General features: G+C 41.5%; 1 protein-coding gene across 1 annotated transcript; it reads left to right on the top strand.

Annotated features, from left to right (window-relative positions):
- Nucleotides 1-406: 406 nt before the first annotated feature.
- On the top strand, nt 407-5,703 carry LOC111960384 (perilipin-2). The gene is made up of 8 exons (XM_023982355.2): nt 407-523; nt 859-898; nt 1,327-1,522; nt 2,648-2,730; nt 3,055-3,373; nt 4,270-4,454; nt 4,671-4,781; nt 4,974-5,703. The coding sequence occupies exons 2-8, from the start codon at nt 869-871 to the stop codon at nt 5,367-5,369; spliced, it is 1,320 nt and encodes a 439-aa protein (XP_023838123.1). The 5' UTR covers nt 407-523; nt 859-868; the 3' UTR covers nt 5,370-5,703.
- The last annotated feature ends 15,409 nt before the right edge of the window (nt 5,704-21,112 follow it).

The following is a 21,112-nucleotide window of genomic DNA, read 5'->3' as shown; positions in this document are numbered from 1 at the left end:
AAACCCAGGTTCAATAGCCGGTCAGTCTATGAAATTCAATGACTTTTTGGCTAGGGATGTATTCCCGAAATGGCCACCGCCTACTTTAAGGGTTATTAAAAAGGAATCTCTGAATGAATGTGGAATAGAATCCAAACAGCAGTACATTATATATTTGTATACATGTTATCCCAGTAATCCTACAAAAATAAATATAACATCTATGGGATACCCACTATAGAGGTTGTTCGTGTAAGAAGCTACCACATGCAATGTGTTAAATGTCTGACATCGTTTATCCTCAACTGATGCAGGACTGTGTCAGGCCATTCATTTATCTAGGAAATCCCCTGCCATTTTCCCCCTCGTTACCTTTGCCCTATAATTTTTTGTGGCGATTACGTCAAGTTATTAGCAATATCTCGCGAGAGGCAGAGAATATAAATGGGACGTTGTTAGTTCACAATCAAATCAAACCTGAAACGGAGTAAGTTATTACACTGCTGGGATCATCATCATTCACCAAAATTAACTAACTAACGTGGTAGGTAACCTTGTTAAAAAAAAATATTATCATACTTTTGTGTTTATTTGATTTCATTATCAACCAATTTGGTGGATATTTGTCTGAACGCGAGAGTTCCTCTTTCGAATTTTACAGCATACAGTAACGTTTGCTGCTACACTGTATCAATCAATATCACTTTCCCTGTTGTTGTTTGGGTAGATAATTGAGTAGACATAATGATGTTGAAATATTAAATCGTATTTTTTCCTTGTGAGTTTATCAAAGCAATGTAGCAGAAAATAACCAGTTTTTGGATTGTTGAAAGAAATTAAATGTCCATAACATTAATTTGTCTTTCTCCTCTTGTTTAGGTTTGCAGACATGGAAGTCGTTGAAGTCGTCAATAACCAGGTGTGTCTCTTTTGGGGAGTGAAACGGACCAAAGTAGTGTGTGCCAGCTGATAATGAAACAGGATATAAGTGCATATACAGAAAATTATCGAAAGTAGGCTACAACTCCTCAGATAGTTGACATTCAGTTGGCATGGTTATAGGTTTGTCTTTATTTTTGATTGTGTGTTTACAGGTCCAATGTTATGATAAAGGATAGCAAGTTAAAGTTTCATACTACAGTAGCCAACTTTAGTCAGTAGATGCTAGACATTGATCCTTTGGACCTCAGGTGGGTTAGGTTGCTCATCTTAAATCTGAAGGAAAAGCTATAAATTCAGAAGCCTATAGCATACTTAGGGTTTCTACTTGTAGCATTGCTGACATTACTCYTGAGATATTGTAACACGCAGTGTTCTAACATCCATTTTCAACTAATTTCTCACCAGAATGTAGTTGAGAGGGTGGCCAGCCTCCCCTTGGTGAGCTCCACCTATGATATGGTGTCCAGTGCCTACTGCACCACCAAGGATAACCACCCCTACCTCAAGTCTATGTGTGAGGTGGCCGAGCAGGGGGTTAGGAACCTCACCACTGCAGCGCTCACCGGTGCAGCACCCATCATCGGCAAGCTGGAGCCACAAAGTAAGAATCTGTAGCTATCTCCAAATATATAGCCACCTAGTATATTTTCACTAATGTAGACCTACATATTGAGTTTAATTTATTTTGATTCATTTCCTATGTGGTGGTCAAATTTGGAGAGCTGAAAATGGAAAAGCAAGCGCTTTGCCAGAATGGTATTTCTAGTATAAGATTTTAAACATATGCTTATTACAAAAATGCTGTGCTTTTCTAGGTCGTTTTGGTTTCGATTATAAACARATAGGCAGGGTTTTTCGGTTTCGATAATATTTTTTAAACATTACAGTTACTTTGGAGCTTTTTTAATGGCAATTCCAAAGCGGGGTGCTGAGAATACCCCCATCGCTACAGAAGCCCATATCGGTCCGATATACAGGTCTAGTGCACTACCTTTTTCAAAAACCAAAACTTTAAAATATATTTTTTAATTAAATATTATATTTCTCAGCACCCCAATTTAGCTAGGCTAGCTGCAGAACTGTCTGACAAAATAATTGTACTGGTTCTTCAAAGATAAGGCATACTATCACGAACTGTCTCTATCCCTTGCGGTGTTTGTATCTAACCTAACGTATTAGGCTTAAAAGTGTATCCATCTCTGCCTGAGCCGAAAAAAACTGGCACAATGGATTATGGTCATTGTAGTTAATTACCACATTTCTGCACTGAAATAGGTTGAATATTAGATTAATGAAAACTACAACTCGCTTTAGCCCAGCGACCCACGTAGTTATTGAGTTTATTTCTCTCGTGAATGATTATAATTTTCTCTAGTGAAACGGCGCGTTGGGCTCACAAAACCCCCGAAGTAAATGGTCGGTCAATTAGTTGTTTAATAACCGAAAATCCCKGAAATATTGGTTAATCGCTCAGTATTAGATCGTGGAAAGAAATATTGAGTTACACTTCCTAATTGTGTAAGGAGCAGGAAGTCCGTCCAGTCATCTATGAGCTGTTGCTCAACAACATAACCTTTTACCTAGTAATCACATCTTTGGCCTTGTCTTGAACCAGTAACACTTTTTTAGTATTCTTCTGTAGTGCTACAATTTGTGACTCTCCCTTCCCAACCTTGAATGTGATACATTTTGCTTATAATGTTATGTCCTCTTTTTCTGCCACCAGTTTCCATGGCCAATGACTTGGCCTGTAAAGGTCTGGATAAGATTGAGAAGACCTTGCCAATCCTGCACCAGCCTTCTGAGCAGGTACATGACTCTCACTGCCCAGTTATTACTTGGTACCGAATGACACAACGCAACACCGCATTTCACAATGAATCAAGCGGATGCCAGTCAGGTTGGCCAACCATAGAGGGAGGAGCAATGACTCATAACCTGTGTGTCAAAATCAGTGACACATCATCTATTTGGACCGGGCTCCCCCTCTGTCGTAAGAAAGTGTCTAGTCAGTCAGCGGTAATCCAAAGGCCAGGGCTCACTCATTTGAAAAATTAAGTTCAATCTCAATGTGACTTTCCTGGTTAAATTAAAAACAACCTTTTTTCTCCCTATCCCATTCTTCCTGTCTAGATTGTCGCCAACGCCAAGTATGCAGTGACCGGTGCCAAAGACGTGGTGTCCGACACCGTCACAGGGGCCAAGGACAGTGTGTCCCACACCTTGACCAATGCAGTGGACCGGACCAGGGGTGCCGTGCTGGACGGAGTGGAGATGACCCGTGCTGCGGTCCAGGATGGTATGCAGATGACCCGGGCTGCGGTCAGCGGTAGCGTGAATACGGTGATGGAGAGCCGTGTGGCCCAGATGGTCAGCAACGGAATGGACACGGCACTCACCACCTCCGAGAGCCTGGTGGACCAGTACCTGCCTTGCACTGAGGACGAGTTGGGTGAGTGAGAGCTAGGCTTATAACCTAACAGTCTCTTACAATGGATTCTCAGTGATGACTGAAGAATTGGACTGGGGCTAGCAACAACACCAAAGAGCATTAAGATCAGTCATTGATACTATTTAGCTATGCTATTGATCTTCATCCACATTCCGGAGAAAAGGCAGCTAATCGGGTGCGGTTGAGATTCTCAGAAACTAAGATTATTCAGACATGGCCCATGTTTTCTAATGACCAAAAGAGAACATTTCTGGTTGTTTTGGGCTAAATAGTTTTGGTTTACAGTACAGAGACGAATTAAGAGGAACAATCCTGTACACAATGTTTCTTACAACACTTCCAAAACATATATGTTGTCAATAAACTCAATGTTAGGAAGTCAACTACTCATTTACTCATAATACTATGTGTGATTAGATTCACTAAGCTTGCTCACTTAAACCCATACAATGTCAGCAAGCGTTTACATTACATGTACAATGATTACAATAATAACTTGATATTTTTCACACAAAACGCTCAAAGCAATGCTTAAAGGGACAATCAGCAGTTGCTACATCCATTTTCTGACTTATGAATTAACGATACGCACCTATTGATTCTTGAAGAATATAATTTATAAATGCCTCATGAGCTTAGTTCAACTGTCGTACCCCATCAGAACCCAAAGTATAAGCTTCTTCTAATCCAATGTTTGTGAACAAAATGTAAACAATCACTGTATAGCCCGAAAACATGGTTAAAACTATRATTTTGATACCATGGATGGTCAGTCCTTGCATCCATAGCTGTCTTTGAATATGAGAGTGGTTACATTTCTCTAGTCCTAATTCCCCTTTATTGTTTCAACTCCTGATTGACGCTTTAATTTCATGTTCCTCTTTTCACCTTGACAGAAATGGAGGCTAAAATGGTTGAAGGATTCGACGTGGCGAAGGATGCACCTAGCTACTATGTCCGTCTGGGCTCTCTGTCTACCAAGCTGCGTAAGAGGGCATACCACAAGGCTCTGGCCCAGATCAAAGATGCCAAGCAGCGCAGCCAGGAGTCCATCTCACAACTCAACCACACTGTAGACCTGGTGAGTGTTTACATCAAATGATAGAAGTGGAAATGGAAAACTTTATTCTCCATAGAATGTGTCAATTCTGCAGAAGGAGTAAATGGAAATTATTTTAACTGTCTTCCATGAGATGTACTAAGATCTCATGAGGTTCCCTTGCACTGGATTCATTTAAATGATGTGGGAATGAGATGTTCGTTGTGAAGTCTATCATTTCGTTTTCAACCCTTTTAGATTGAATACGCCAGAAAGAATATTGACGGAGCTAACCAGAAGGTGAAAGTGAAACTGAGCTCCCTGATTGAGTGGAAGTCTAATGAGGAAGGAGATGGCAATGAGGCTGAGGTAATGACCATACTAAAGAGCACTCATCATAGAATACCATTTTAGCCACATCATATTGTACATGGACCGTCTCTTGCAGTTTTGCATCCAAATTGCATATTTATTTTATTTGACTACTCCTTGAGGAAAAAGCTACTTTATTTTATGTGAAGGTACAGGTAAATTAAATGCTCTTCATCATTTATCCCCCAGAATATAGAGTCAAGGACCCTGGCCATAGCGCGCTCCCTCACCCAGCAGCTGCAGACAACATGCCAGGTGCTGGTGTCTGGCCTGCAGGGCCTTCCCCAGAACATCCAGAAGGAGGCGCTGTTCCTCAGCTACTCAGCCTCCCAGGTCTACTCCAGCTTCAGCAAAGCGGCGGCGTTTGGGGACCTGTCGGACGGCGTGCTGGCCAGCAGCAAGGCCCAGCTGGGAAAGATGAAGGACTCGCTAGACGACGTCATGGACTACCTGGTTAACAACACGTCCCTCAACTGGCTGGTAGGTCCCTTTTACCCCCGGCTGGCACCACCCCCCACCGCCACGTCCTCCCAGTCTCAGAAGACACCAGCCCCCGCAGAGGTGGAGATGAAATCAATGGAATAACTAGCTGCCTGTTTAACGACTTTCTATCCCATATTATTCCTCCATCAAGTATCCTTAATAGTCACACTAATGAGCTTGCATTTATTCGGCATGTTGATGAATAAATGTTGATCAACTGTTTGTGAATGTTGCTCAGTGTGTGCTCAATAATCTAGCTTAATTTCCATTAGCCTTTTCTTATGCAGGACATTGCTTTTGATGCTACTGTTGTTTTTGACATCACTTTATATCCTGTTGTAATCATAACCTGCCATATAGTAGATACAGCCTTGTGTTAATACCTTACCTTGTATGCTGCCATCTTTGTACAATTCTAATAAATAAGTTAATATGTCATCTGTGTGTTGTCTTGCTGCCTTGAAAATGACCAACCAGTGTGAAAGCATTTGGGAATGGAATTGGATGTTTTATACATTGTCAAAACCCATCTTCGGCTTCAGTGAATTCAGTGTCTGTAATACATTGAGATAGCTTGGATATGAGGTTTGTCTGTGAGTGGTTCAACTAACTAAACTGTAGTTGTATGGTTTTCCAGGACTAGGTTTGGCAATGATGTAACCCTCCCCCCATATTAATACCTAGTAGTCCAAAGGTCATACAGTAAGGCAGGTTCTTGTGCTTAGTTGTGTTTTCCATTTACAGGTACCAGACTTCACCTTGTCCGACCTGGCCTCGGAACCTGACCTCTCCTCAGTTGAGGATGATGAAATGTCAGATGAGACCAGCACCAACGAACCTCTATCAGCTCCCATTGCCCACCAATAGCYTGCATTGTCAGCTAAATAGCACGTATGTCTGATATAATGGTTAGTTATTGAAAATAGTATTTTATTTTCAAAATACATTCAAATACAAGTAGTTGACTTGGCCAGTGTATTTTAAATTTTAAATACAATACCTAAATACTATATGTATTTCAACTGTCTGTTCTGTTGTGGATTGAAACATTTTTGCATTCGCTAAGTGACCGCCTCTCCCACTTACATATCCAGTTTTGAATCAGATTCAAGATATCATAAAATTCATAATGCGGTCATTTAAGATATAATAAAATTGGTGTTTGTGGATTMATTTACTTCTACTCRATGCCTTTTATGAACATGTTTGATTGGGTTTTCATTTTTGTAGATTTTGCACTTGAAAACATTCAAAAAGTTAAACTACAAGGCGGTCACTTTCCTAGGGTATCTTCATGGCAGGCGTGTGAGCATTTAAATAAACATTGCAGCTATACAGTATCTATGGTTTCCTTTACAGAATATAATGTAAATGTAGTGGGATATAGACTGAGGCCTCCAGAATAAGAATGCTATTTCTCATAGTAGCAGAGGATTTAGGAGTAAATGWAACCAGTGTGTGGTTGTATGTTCTAATTAGCAGTTCTTTAATAAGTAAATAGAGACAAAGTGTTCTGCCCCATTGCTGCTCATAACAATGTCTTCTTTATTAACAAGAGGAATAGTCATATACACAAAATCTATACAAAARCTTTGCCAGTTATGACAGCCTTCATAATGTGTCATGCAGGGATCATCAACTAGATTCWGCCRCRGGCCAATTTCTTTCTGGAGCAGATGGTCGTGGGCCGGAACATAATAAAAAAAATTGTTTTATACTGCAAAATGACCACATGACGCCTAAACAGACATTTGACTAAAACAATCATTTCAAACCTTGATTACATTTGRGAACATTGTCCTGCGAAGGGTGCCTTCTTTTGGATGGCACGTTAAAATGGGTGTCCTGACTCTCCGTGGTCTTTCAAAATCCCATGGTGCTTATTGTAAGAGTAGGGATGTTGACCACAGTGTCATGGCTAAATTCCATCATGGCCACTGAATCATCCCCCTCATTCCTAATTGGAATATATCCCTCCTCACCTCTCCACCTGATAGCTGATGTGTGGGGTAGAGTTTTGGCATAAAAATGGTCACTGTGCATCACTGAGGTGGGTGCTGCACATTGATAGTGGATGAGGTGAGTTTCCCCCTACTGTGTAAAGTACTTTGAGTACCTCAGTTAGCAGAAAAGTGCTATATAAATCCAATCAATTATTATTATTTGTATACAATCAAATATGTMTCTCTATTATGCGTGGCAGTACTTGGGAATATATTTCCGAAATGAAAACCAATAGCTGATTTCCTGGTGWTTTTACAGTCTTATGTCCAACAATGAAAATCTAAATTTGGTCCGCGGGTCGCCAGTTGGGGAACCCCTGCTGTACAGAGCACAACRACCCTCAAGAACTTTTGGACAACTTAAGACTTTTTCTCGATGAACTCGCTGGTGTATTTTCTGGTTGCCGCTTTCAGTGAATCTCTTACCACACCTTATACACTGATAAGGTTTCTCCCCTGTATGAGTTCTCATGTGTTTTTTAACGCAGCTGCTGGATGCAAAACGTTTGTCACACAGTGTGCAGGGGTACGGCCGCTCGCCTGTGTGACTCSGCAGATGCACTGTGAGACTTTCAGGTTGTTTGAACCTCCTCCCWCAAAGTTGACAGCTGTAGGGTTGCTCACCTGTGTGTGTTCTCATGTGTACCCTCAACTGACCTGAGGTGCTTAAGGTCATTCCACAAACGCTACATAAGAACGGTTTCTCCCCTCTGTGCATCCGGAGGTGTTGCGTCAGGCCATTCGACTGTATAAATCCCTTCCCACAGATAGAACAGACATAAGGTCGCTCCCCGGTGTGAGTGCGTTCATGTGACTTTAAGATTTCTCTTTTCCTAAAGCCCCTGCAAATGTGAGCAAACGTATGTCCTGTCTTCAATGCGATTTGCCTGGTGAACTTTCTGGTGCTGTTTTAGACATCCCTTCGTTTTGTATCTCTTCTCACACTGGTCACAWTGGAACGGCCTGGCTTCAGAGTGAACACTTTCATGTYGTCTCAGGTCACAGTGGTTTCTGAAACCTTTYCCACACTGGGAGCAGGTGTACCTGTTGATTTGATAAGACAAGATATGATAAGGTGGTTTAGTCAAGGAACTATAGAATAACCGAGCTACGGTGGTGAAGCATCACTATCTTCACCACCGTAGTCCTGTACAGAGCTCAAACTCATTTTGTTCGGGGGCCACATTCTGTCTTCACTGAGGTCCAGAGGCCACACTGGAAATGTAGTATATTGCCTTGTCTAATTACACAAACTGTATAAATATGTAAAAAAAAAAAAATTGATGCTCCCTGACAGCCTAGCTTTCATTTCAGTGACTGTTAGTGGGGAGGATACAGTGAATATGTTTGTGTGATTACCTAATATATGGTGCTGAAAAGCTACCACCTCGAGAAACAAAGTAACTAATTACATCAATATTACGAGAAAAATCATATTACGCTGTCATTAAATGACTCAGTATTACAAAACATCCTGTTTCCATTAATCATCCTTGAGATATTTCTACAACTTGATTGGAGTCCACCTGTGATAAATTCAATTAATTGGACATGATTTGGAAAGGCACACACACCTGTCTATATAAGGTCCCAAAGTTGACAGTGCATGTCAGAGCAAAAACCAAGTCACGAGGTCAAAGGAATTGTCCGTAGAGCTCTGAGACAAGGCACAGATCTGGGGAAGGGTACCAAAAAATTGTTTTTGCTTCCCTCTGGAAAAAACATCCACCTTCACATCTTACTGCCACAATATCATATTTTGTATTTACTTAAAATAATAAGAAAAAAAACACACACTGCTCTTGGTAGTATCAGTGAGCAGTGTGCAGGTTTCATATTTTTCTCATCTTATTCAACTGTGCAGAAGATAGCTCAGATGTGCGATTGCCTTTCGTATTTACTTTACATGAATGCTTTTTATTTTGCATGTATGCACTGCCACCATCATATTGTAACACCGGCACACTTAAGTCTACAGTCAAGTTAATCTCATCAATATATGTTGTAAACTCAGCAAAAAAAGAAACGTTGTCAACTGCGTTTATTTTCAGCAAAATGAATGTGTAAATATGAACATAACTAGATTCAACAACTGAGACAATCTGATCAAATTGTGACTAACAGAAATGGAATAATGTGTCCCTGAACAAAAGCGGGGGGGGGGGGTAAAAATCAGAAGTAAGTCAGTATCTGGTGTGGCCACCAGCTGCATTAAACTGCAGTGCATCTCCTCCTCGTGGACTGCACCAGATTTGCCAGTTCTTGCTCTGAGATGTTACCCCACTCTTCCACCAAGGCACCTGCAAGTTCCCGGACATTTTTCGGGGGAATGGCCCTAGCCCTCACCCTCCGATCCAACAGGTCCCAGACGTGCTCAATGGGATTGAGATCCGGGCTCTTCGCTGGCCATGGCAGAACACTGACATTCCTGCCTTGCAGGAAATCACGCACAGAACGAGCAGTATGGCTGGTGGCATTGTCATGCTGGAGGGTCATGTCAGGATGAGCCTGCAGGAAGGGTACCACATGAGGGAGGAGGATGTATGTAATGCACAGCGTTGAGATTGCCTGCAATGACAACAAGCTCAGTCCGTTGATGCTGTGACACACCGCCCCAGACCATGACGGACCCTCCACCTTCAAATCGATCCCGCTCCAGAGAACAGGCCTCGGTGTAACGCTCATTCCTTCGACGAAAAATGCGAATCCGACCATCACCCCTGGTGAGACAAAACCGTGACTCGTCAGTAAAGAGCACTTTTTGCCAGTCCTGTCTGGTTCAGTGACGGTGGGTTTGTGCCCATAGGCGACGTTGTTGCCGGTGATATCTGGTGAGGATCTGCCTTACAACAGGCCTACAAGCCCTCAGTCCAGCCTCTCTCAGCCCATTGCGGACAGTCTGAGCACTGATGGAGGGATTGTGCGTTCCTGGTGTAACTCAGGCAGTTGTACCTGTCCCGCATGTGTGATGTTCGTATGTACCAATCCTGTGCAGGTGTTGTTACACGTGGTCTGCCACTGCGAGGACAATCAGACGTCTGTCCTGTCTCCCTGTCTTAGGCGTCTCACAGTACGGACATTGCAATTTATTGCCCTGGCCACATCTGGAGTCCTCATGCCTCCTTGCAGCATGTCTAAGGCACGTTCACGCAGATGAGCAGGGACCCCGGGCATCTTTCCTTTGGTGTTTTACAGTCAGTAGAAAGGCCTCTTTAGTGTCCTACGTTTTCATAACCGTGACCTTAATTGCCTACCGTCTGTAAGCTGTTAGTGTCTTAACGATCATTCCACAGGTGCTTGTTCATTAATTGTTTATGATTCATTGAACAAGCATGGGAAAGTGTTTAAACCCTTTACAATTAAGATCTGTGAAGTTATTTGAAAGACAGGGTCCTGAAAAAGGGATGTTTCTTTTTTTGCTGAGTTTAGTTGCACATATGATTTCAGAACAGTTTTCTTAGAGCCTACATTTCTTATTGTCCTCTTGTTGTTTAGCGGTCTGCTTCTTGTTACTTTGTTAGCACTTACTCTTACCTCAAAGTAGCCTATGGCTTTTTCCCCCTTATATATGTCACACTGTATAGTCTAATAATTGTATTCACATTCCATGGAGGGCAGAGTGTCTGTGGGTTTTCGCTCCTCCCTTGTACTTGATTGAATTAAGGTCACTAATTAGTAAGGAACTCCCCTCACCCTTGATTTAATGGAAATAATTAACATTTCAGCACCTTCAGGTAGGATTGAGGAAGCCACAATGCTGAAACTTGGTTCTTTCTTTTAGCCTTAATCAGGGGTGTCAAACTCATTCCATGGAGGCCTAGTGTTTGCAGGTGTTTCCTTTCAATTAAGCCCTAGACAACCAGGTGTGGGGTGTGGCTTACTAATTAGTGACCTTATTTCAATCAAGTACATGGGAGGAGCAAATAAACTTGCTGACACTGTCCTCCCTGGAATGAGTTTGACACATGTACCCAAAATGGTTGGAAGTACACAGAAAGTATGATTTCCATGTATGATCTAAGTTTGGTGTGGGGTGAATAGTTATTTTGGATAGCCTGTAATGTATTGTCCCCCTCATACCCTGAAATAAAATCTGTTTAATCAACCTATTAATTACGCATATGGCCATAAATGACATCAAGGACTTGCTTTCTCCGTGGCAATATTCTGGAGACAAACTCGTAACGCAGTCGAGTCTTACGTTCCACATTACGCCAGAGGTCCCTCACGTGACAAATGACAGCAAAAACGGATTATTTGATGTATTGCACTCCCATGGGTTAGTTATAAAAATATTTGGTGGTAGTGTTGACAGTTGATATGCCTTTACCACAAATTAGCATATTTATTTGCAGTGCTGCCATTTACTTTCGACAATGATTGCTCCAGCAGAGGCTACCACTGTACTGTTGGCTTTGGGTAACGTTAGAGACGGCGAGTAAAGGAAAGTTAGCTAGTTGATCATGTGATGCACGGAATGCCATATCTAGCTCAATACATTTGGTTGTCAATATCTTTGAACAATGTCAAAGTAACTAGTGGAGATCGGAAACAGTTGTTTATAATTTGGCAAAAACCTCGTTTTTATATTCGTTTATTTCGCTCGCAGGGTGAGAAACATCCGCACGCCCTCAGCCATCATCAAAGAGATGCATATTGTTAGATTTATTTTATGCACTATAGCCTGTTAGCATATTGTTTGAAGATGAATATTGTACACACACACACACACACACACACACACACACACACACAAACAATACAGAGGGGGGGGTGTGTGTGTAGGTGTAAGGACTGTCCAACACGGGCCATAAACGCTGTGGACAGTCTGGAGAGGGGAGGGGTGCATCTCTCTAGACCAACCAGGAGGTTAGAATACTGGACAATACCATATTAGGAACTGTTTCAGTGTAGAATCGACAGACACAAGACGGATCTAATCTACCCAGCAACCAGATGTGGACAAAAGGAACGCGCCAAGGGGCTTGGACAAATCCGAGGGCCAGCAAAGGCGGGGCAAAGTCTAAACCGCGCCCAGGCTCTACTGTGATAGGCCAACAGACGCGTTGGAACTACGTCATCACTGTATAAGAACAGCTGTTTACGTACTTCCTGCAGTTCCCTGTTTACCCTGCGTGGTGATGCAGCGAACCCGTATATACGAAAATTGCATTTACCATTTATTGTTTGCGGTAATTAAACATAATTAAAGTTAGCAGACCTTGCTTTTTATTTATCCTGACACCGGATGTGTTACACGCAGCGTTCACAATATGCAATTAAAGAACTGGGAACATTTTCACGGTGTGAGAAATTTTACAACACAATCAAAGACTGAGAACTACTTCACGCTGGGAAGATTTTTTTTTACACGACCCTGTCCAATTCTGATATTTTTTCCCACTAATTGGTCTTTTGACAAATTTAAAATCAGATCTTTTTACGTCAGATTGTTTTTATTTATTTTTTTTAGAGCTGAACTGATTGGTCAAAAGACCAATTAGTTAAATATCAGAATCTAAACTCAGCCATGGACTGCCAGTCCTTGCGTACATACAGTAGGTCGCTGGTTACTTGCATTTCCCCCGCTTACCCAAAAAGTGGCAAGGTAATATTTGGCGAGACAAAAAGTATGAACATAATTCAACAAACCTGAAAATGTTGACGTGGGATTCATTTCCCCACTCACTTGGGGCAACTTTCCAAATGGTTAGCAGGTGCTGCACCGCGGCAAAAAGTGGTTTTAAACGTCAGCTAGCTAACGTTAGCTATGTATTGCCAACAACACAATGTAAAGCTGGCCTGGCTAGTAAACAATATTTCGCCCAAAGACAAGGTTTTACTGTTTTCTAAACTACTAAGCTCGACTTGTCACAACCATTAAACAAGTTAAGTACTTTTTTCTGTTACCAGAAACTTTTTGAAACGAGTCTGCAGCTTTTCTTCACCACGCCAGAGAGGAAGGGTCTACTACAGAGGCAGAACTCGGCGGAAAATGTCTCCCTCCAGCAGCAGGTGGCGTTGTTTCGCAATGAGTGTCGAATTTGATAAACAAAAAAATGCTTGGTTTATTTTCTACGTGAGGTTTGATCAAAGACGTTCAGGACTGCGTAAATTATAAGTCTACTGATAAGTAGGACACGTGACATGCAGGAAACTTTGAGAAAAACCACTGTCGGAGTTGTCTCGAGATGGCTATGTATATTCATGGTATGAGGATGGTCTCACAGCGTCTTTTTATTTTATTTTTATTAACAACAAATCAATACAGAAAGTACATAAGGGAACACAAGTATATATAGATTATATATAATGGACAATCGAGCTAGGGGGTACAAATATCACATTACAATTACACAAGGACCTTAAGGGACATACATACACTTACAATTCTAACAGAGTATTTAATAGTCTTAAAATACAGTTCAATTTCTTTTTGTAGGGTAAGAAAATGTGTTTTTTGTTAGTAAATTTACATTTGTGTATATGAAATTTGGCCAAAAGAATAATGAAATTAATTACATAAAAATGTTTCAGCTTATTTTTATCGTATGTAAAGAATCCAAGCAGTACATCTCTCCACAAGTGTAAAATCTTCATAAATGTGTTCAATTATAAATCTACTGATGTCTTGCCACAGTTTTCTTACATGTATTTAATGCCAAAAAAGATGCAACACTGTTTCTGGGTGGTCATTACAAAATGAGCGTCTCACAGCGTCTCTCTCGCCATTGATTACAGGCGGTTGACGTCAACAACAATCAAATATTCAAAAAATGATTACAATAATGAGATGTATCCACCAATCCAAAGAAAGGATAGGCGGAAACTAGACCGCCCGCCGTGCCACTTTGTGGACAATGACTCCCGTTATTAGGGCTGAGAGACGTATCACAGTCTATCCATAATCTATCATGTAAAGTAAACCACTGGAGGCAGGCATAAACCTATAGGAAAAACGGGGGTACATCTCAATAGTTTATCCTGACTTCCGCTCGATAGCTTCTTGCCTCGCTTTTATCGTGTGAAGTTGTCATGTGGATATTTGTTTTTCATTCATGTTTAAACACCAGAAAACCTTTCCTATACGCTTTGGGTAAAACTTCCCCATACAAAAAAAGATTGCAGTTTTGAAACTGCAGTGTAAATGCAGTTGACTGTGGAATTTTGGATGCAGTAATTGCAGAATATTGAACTGCAGTTATACTGCACTCTGACTGCAATCTGTTTTCGTAAGGGTTATTATAGAAAAGGTAGCATTTTTTTTTAGACCTCAAAATATTGAATAATAATAAGTAGGGGATAATCAATGAGGGGCTATGCGTTCTCTGGAAAATAATGAACCTGGAAGGTGTGTTCCAGGACGCGCTAGCCTCCTTCCACGGAGTTGCATTATTTTCCAGAGAACGCATAGAGCCCCAAGTTGATTATCCCTTTTATACCATGGCTATAATTTAACACATGTACCGCTAGAAATGTGTTAAATTGCTGGTAGAAATGTTTTCAACATCCACTGAAGTAGCTATCAAGTTGACTAGATATCAACAATAGTTGCCTTGGTAAACAGACTTGCTAGTTTAGCTAACCAAACCATCAGTCCTAGCTTGCTAATATAAAAATCAAATTCAACAATGCTAATATTTGCTTTCAAAAGCAGCTCGAACATGTAAGAATGAACTATAGTCATTGAATTCTACCGTGCAAATATATTGTGCATTATAGGGAAACAATGCATGCTCTAGAATGCCCTTCAAGCAGTGGTATAAAGTATAAGTAAAAATAATTTAAAGTACTACTTGAGTAGTTTTTTGGGGGGTATCTGTACTTTACTATTTATATTTCTGCCAACTTACTTTTAATACATTCCTAAAGAAAATTATGTACTTTTTACTCCATACATTTTCCCTGACACCCAAAAGTACTCGTTACATTTTGACAGGAAAACGGTCCAATTCACACACTTACCATGAGAACAATCCCTGGTCATCACTACTGCATCTGATCTGGCAGACTCACTAAAGAAATGCTTAGTTTGTAAATTCTGTCTGAATGTTGGAGTGTGCCCCTGCTATCCGTCAATAAAAAAGACAATTGTGCAGTCTGGTTTACTTTTACTCAAGTATGGCGATTTTAGTACTTTTTCCACCACTGCCTTCAAGCCAATCAGAAATGAGTATTCAACAATATAATGCCAGAGAAGCCGGTGTTTGGAGGATATATAGGCAAGGTGTTATTACTTCAGAGACGAAGTCGAGGGCCAGCAAACCGTGCCAATATATTCTCCAAACACGGGCTTCAAGGTCATTATCAAGGGTTACCAACATATTCAAATAATGATTGACATTTTTATAAAAAACATTGAATTTATTCATACCATTTCACCCTTCCATGAGATACAGTCCTGCGATATCTTGGGTTGCTACCCAAGCTGGTCGTTCATTCTATCGGTTCGGTTGCCAGAGACGGACCCAGTCATTAAGTCTTTCTGTTCTGTATTTATAGACACAACCCAGTCGTTTGTTCTAAATGTTCTATTGCCATACTGTCTGGCAATGTTCTTATCCCTTGCTTCCTAGCTAGCCAATTACGGCTAACTTACGGTCACGTCAAACATTGCAGCTAGAATAACAGCTAAGTATTTGCATTTGTTTAAGCAGTTTTCTAGTGACATTTATTTCGATATAGTCCCAAGAATGAGCTAATGATGCGTGATTTAACCTGGCATAGAAAATGTGCTATCTCGTCAGGAAACTGTTGTTCAGAGGAGCTAGCCAACAACACAGCTAACACAATCACTTCAAACTGAAGCTGGGAAGACTGCAAACTAGCTGCATTTCGTTTTCTATTGACATTTCTTTGTATATATCCATTAAAAAATTATGCTTATTCATGATTGACTGGCTGAGAAAAGCTGCCTGCCTGCCTCATCCTGACTCCCGACCCCTACACACGCCTAACCAGTTATCATTTAACAAGTGTCGTATCAATTTGAGGTTTGTCAAAGTCAGTAAGGAAAAGATGAGTCTGTTCTACTCATGAATTCGGAAAGTATTCAGACCCCTTCACTTTTCCCACATTGTTACGTTACAGCCTTATTCTAAAATGGATTAAATAAAATAACAAATCGTCAATCTACACACAATGGCCCTTAATGACAAAGCGAAAACAGGTTTGCCAATTTTTGCAAATTTATAAAAAACATTACCTTATTTACTTGAGTATTCAGACCTTTTTTAAAAACCTTTATTTAACTAGGCAAGTCAGTTAAGAACAAATTCTTATTTTTAATGACCGCCTAGGAACAGTGGGTTAACTGCCTTGTTCAGGGGCAGAATGACAGATTTTTACCTTGTCAGCTCGGGGATTTGATCTTGCAACCTTTCAGTTACTAGTCCAATGCTCTAACCACAAGGCTACCTGTCGCCCTTTGCTATGGGACTGGAAATTGCGCTCGGGTGCATCCTGTTTCCGTTGATCATCCTTGAGATGTTTCTACAACTTGATTTGATTCAATTAATTGGACATGATTTGGAAGGCACACACCTGTTTCCACACACAAGGTCCCACAGTTGACAGTGCATGTCAGAGCAAAAACCAAGCCATGAGGTCGAAGGAATTGTCTGTAGCGCTCCGAGACAGGATTGTGTCGAGGCACAGATCTGGGGAAGGGTACAAAAACATTTGTGCAGCATTGAAGGCCCTCAAGAACACAGTGGCCTCCATCATTCTTAAATGGAAGAAGTTTGGAACCACCAAGACTATTCCTAGAGCTGGCTGCCCGTCCAAACTGAGCAATCGGGGGAGAAAGGCCTGGTCACTCTGACAGAGCTCCAGAGTTCCTCTGTGGAGATGGTTGTCCTTCTGGACGGTTGAAGATTGAAACCAAGATTGAACTCTTTGGCATGAATGCCAAGTGTCACGTCTGGAGGAAACCTGGCACCATCCCTACTGTGAAGCATGGTGGTGGCAGCATCATGCTGTGGGGATGTTTTTCAGTGGCAGGGACTGGGAGAAAAGTCAGGATCGAGGGAAAGATGAACAGAGCAAAGTACTGAGAGATCATTGATGAAAACCTGCTCCAGTGTGCTCAGGACCTCAGAGTGGGGTGACGCTGCAGCTTCAATACATTTGCAAAAATGTCTAAACCTGTTTTCGCTTTTTCATTATGGGGTAGTGTGTGTAGATTGAGAAACATTATTTAATCCATGGCTGTAAAGTATCAACATGTGGAGAAAGTGAAGGGGTCTGAATATTTTCCGAATGCACTATACATACATGAATTCAACACTAAATCTTTACGAATTACATCTGCATACTGCTCTGCTTGCATGGTTAGATTTTTTTTCTTCCTCATTATGTAGGCAAACTTTTGAAGGGGTCTGAACAGTGTGTTTTCATAGACTTGTCTGAGTATTAAAGGTCAGGTGAGCATTGGTGTCATTTAGAATTAAACACGGATAGGTTTTGCAGCACCAATTAAGGAACATGCAACAGGAACAGATTTATATATATTCTTTATTTTAAATACATCAAATGTATCTGTATTTGCCCATTCTGTATAATATGCCCAATTTGTTTTAGGGAAATTGCCCGTTACATAATGTTGGATCAGTCTTTCAAAATGTGTGGGTGAATATTTTTTAAATTGACATTTTAAAAACCAATCTGAACAATACATGGACTTAAACCTCTATGAATGTGTAGTTCATTCAAAATACATTTGAGGGTGCATGCTCCACAGCTCATAAAGGCTGTGATCACAGAATGTTTCATACTCTGCAGATACTGTGACATTGTGGGTCTAATCGAGACCAATATGTAATTTTTTTTAACCTTTATTTAACCAGGTAGGCTAGTTGAGAACAAGTTCTCATTTGCAAGATAAAGCATAGCAATTCGACACATACAACAACAGAGTTACACATGGAATAAACAAAACATAAAGTAGAACAAAAGAAAACAAAAAGTCTATATACAGTGAGTGCAAATGAGGTAAGATAAGGGAGTTAAAGCAATAAATAGGCCATGGTGGCGAAGTAATTACAATATAGCAATTAAACACTGGAATGGTAGATGTGCAGAAGATGAATGTGCAAGTAGAGATACTGGGGTGCAAAGGAGCAATAAATAAAAAAATACAGTATGTGGATGAGGTAGGTAGATAGATGGGCTGTTTACAGATGGGCTATGTACAGGTGCAGTGATCTGTGAGCTGCTCTGACAGCTGGTGATTAAAGCTAGTGAGGGAGCTATGGGTCTCCAGCTTCAGAGATTTTTGCAGTTCGTTCCAGTCATTGGCAGCAGAGAACTGGAAGGAAAGACGATCAAAGGAGGAATTGGCTTTGGGGGTGACCAGTGAGATATACCTGCTGGAGCGCGTGCTACGAGTGGTGCTGCTATGGTGACCAGTGAGCTGAGATAAGGCGGGGCTTCACCTAGCAGAGACTTGTACATAACCTGTAGCCAGTGGGTTTGGCGACGAGTATGAAGCGAGGGCCAACCAACGAGAGCATGCAGGTCACAGTGGTGGGTAGTGTATGGGGCTTTGGTGACAAAACGGATGGCACTGTGATAGACTGCATCCAATTTGTTGAGTAGAGTGTTGGAGGCTATTTTATAGATGACATCGCCGAAGTCGAGGATCGGTAGGATGGTCAGTTTTACGAGGCTATGTTTGGCAGCATGAGTGAAGGATGCTTTGTTGTGATATAGGAAGACGATTCTAGTTTTAATTTTGGATTGGAGTTGCTTAATGTGAGTCTGCAAGGAGAGTTTACAGTCTAACCAGACACCTAGGTATTTGTAGTTGTCCACGTATTCTAAGTCCGAGCCGTCCAGAGTAGTGATGCTGGACGGGCGAGCAGGTGCAGGCAGTGATCGATTGAATAGCATGCATTTAGTTTTACTAGCGTTTTAAGAGCAGTTGGAGGCCATGGAAGGAGAGTTGTATGGCATTGAAGCTCGTCTGGAGGTTAGTTAAGTGTCCAAAGAGGGGCCAGAAGTATACAGAATGGTGTCGTCTGCGTAGAGGTGGATCAGAGAATCACCAGCAGCAAGAGCGACATCATTGATGTATACAGAGAAGAGAGTTGGCCCGAGAAGTGAACCCTGTGGCACCCCCATAGACTGCCAGAGGTCCGGACAACAGACCCTCCGTTTTGACACACTGAACTCTATCAGATAAGTAGTTGGTAAACCAGGCGAGGCAATCATTTGAGAAACCAAAGCTGTCGAGTCTGCCAATAAGAATGTGGTGATTGACAGTGTCGAAAGCCTTGGCCAGGTCGATGAATACAGCTGCACAGTAATGTCTCTTATCGATGGCGGTTATGATGTCGTTTAGGACCTTGAGCGTGGCTGAGGGCACCCATTACCAGCTCTGAAACCAGATTGCATAGCGGAGAAGGTACGGTGGGATTCGAAATGATCGGTAATCTGTTTAACTTGGCTTTCAAAGACTTTAGAAAGACAGGGTAGGATAGATATAGGTCTTTAGCAGTTTGGGTCTAGAGTGTCACCCCCTTTGAAGAGGGGGATGACCGCGGCAGCTTTCCAATCTTTGGGAATCTCAGACAATACGAAAGAGGTTGAACAGGCTAGTAATAGGGGTTGCAACAATTTTGGCAGATCATTTTAGAACGAGAGGGTCCAGATTGTCTAGCCCGGCTGATTTGTAGGTGTCCAGATTTTGCAGCTCTTTCAGAACATCAGCTATCTGGATTTGGGTGAAGGCGAAATGGTGGGGGCTNGGGTAGTTGTTTTCTGTATAGTTTAGTTACCTTACAGAACTGTTTGTTTTTCTCTTTGTTATTTTTGTTCAAGTGTTCTGATTAAATAAAAAATCATGAACACGTACCACGCTGCGCTTTGGTCCAGTCATTTCCAGGAAGAGGAAAGTGACAGGTTGCAACAATTTCGGCAGATAGAGAGGGTCCAGATTGTCTAGCCCGGCTGATTTGTAGGGGTCCAGATTTTGCAGCTCTTTTAGAACATCAGCTATCTGGATTTGGGTGAAGGCGAAATGGTGGGGGCTTTGGCGGGTTGCTGTGGAGGGTGCCGGGCAGTTGACCGGGGTAGGGGTAGCCAGGTGGAAAGCATGGCCAGCCGTAGGGAAATGCTTATTGAAATTCTCAATTATAGTGAGAATGTAATGAAATCACATTGGTGTGATGTGTTGTGGAGGTAGGAAGATGACCAAATGCTTTGGTAATGTTATTACCTTCAGATTACGTAGCCACAACGTTGTGACGTTAATGTTATGACAATACCAATCTATTACGTCAGGGTTGGTTGTGTGTTTGCTGCGTGTTTGCTGGAGATAGAATATCAATATTGAAACAATGTTGCAAATGTCAGACAGCAAGGTTTATATAAATCTCTGCTATTGAAAACACTTGCTAGCTTAACGGAAAATGGGAGATGTCGTCTAGATGCTTTTTTACAGTGCAGATAAACTTTTGAAATTGTCTGGCTGGGCTGATGAGACAGTGGATTGTGCAGTGAGATGGAACAGAGTAAATAGGCATTTCAATGCCATAGCTTTAGATGGTGGTAACTTGTGGAATAGACACAGGCTGGAATGCGGTTTAAACAATCGGCGTCCAGGATTTCCTGATTGGACAAGCAGCGTTTCCAAGCTGTGCTGTATTGGCTTTCAGGCACACTATGCCTGCTAACCGTTCCATCTGAAAAGTATAACTGTGCCTCCATAAGAATATCATGTTCATGTTGCTGTCCGAATCATCTCTTGTATTTATCAACTCGCACATTATTTCCCGTTTCTTCCAGCCTAGCAATTAGTTTGGTACAGCGGGGGTTAATTAAGCAATAAGACACGAGAGG

The sequence above is a fragment of the Salvelinus sp. IW2-2015 genome, linkage group LG37, assembly GCF_002910315.2.
Source record: "Salvelinus sp. IW2-2015 linkage group LG37, ASM291031v2, whole genome shotgun sequence".
NCBI lineage: Eukaryota > Metazoa > Chordata > Actinopteri > Salmoniformes > Salmonidae > Salvelinus > Salvelinus sp. IW2-2015.
The sequence above is the reverse complement of the archived record's forward strand: the minus strand, read 5'-3'. Positions and strand labels throughout refer to the sequence as shown.

Coding starts and splice junctions, on each gene's coding strand:
- LOC111960384 (XM_023982355.2), top strand. CDS start 869: ATGGAAGTCGTTGAAGTCGTCAATAACCAG. Junction 1,523..2,647: donor CGGCAAGCTGGAGCCACAAA/GTAAGAATCTGT, acceptor TTCTGCCACCAG/TTTCCATGGCCAATGACTTG. Junction 4,782..4,973: donor GAGATGGCAATGAGGCTGAG/GTAATGACCATA, acceptor TTTATCCCCCAG/AATATAGAGTCAAGGACCCT.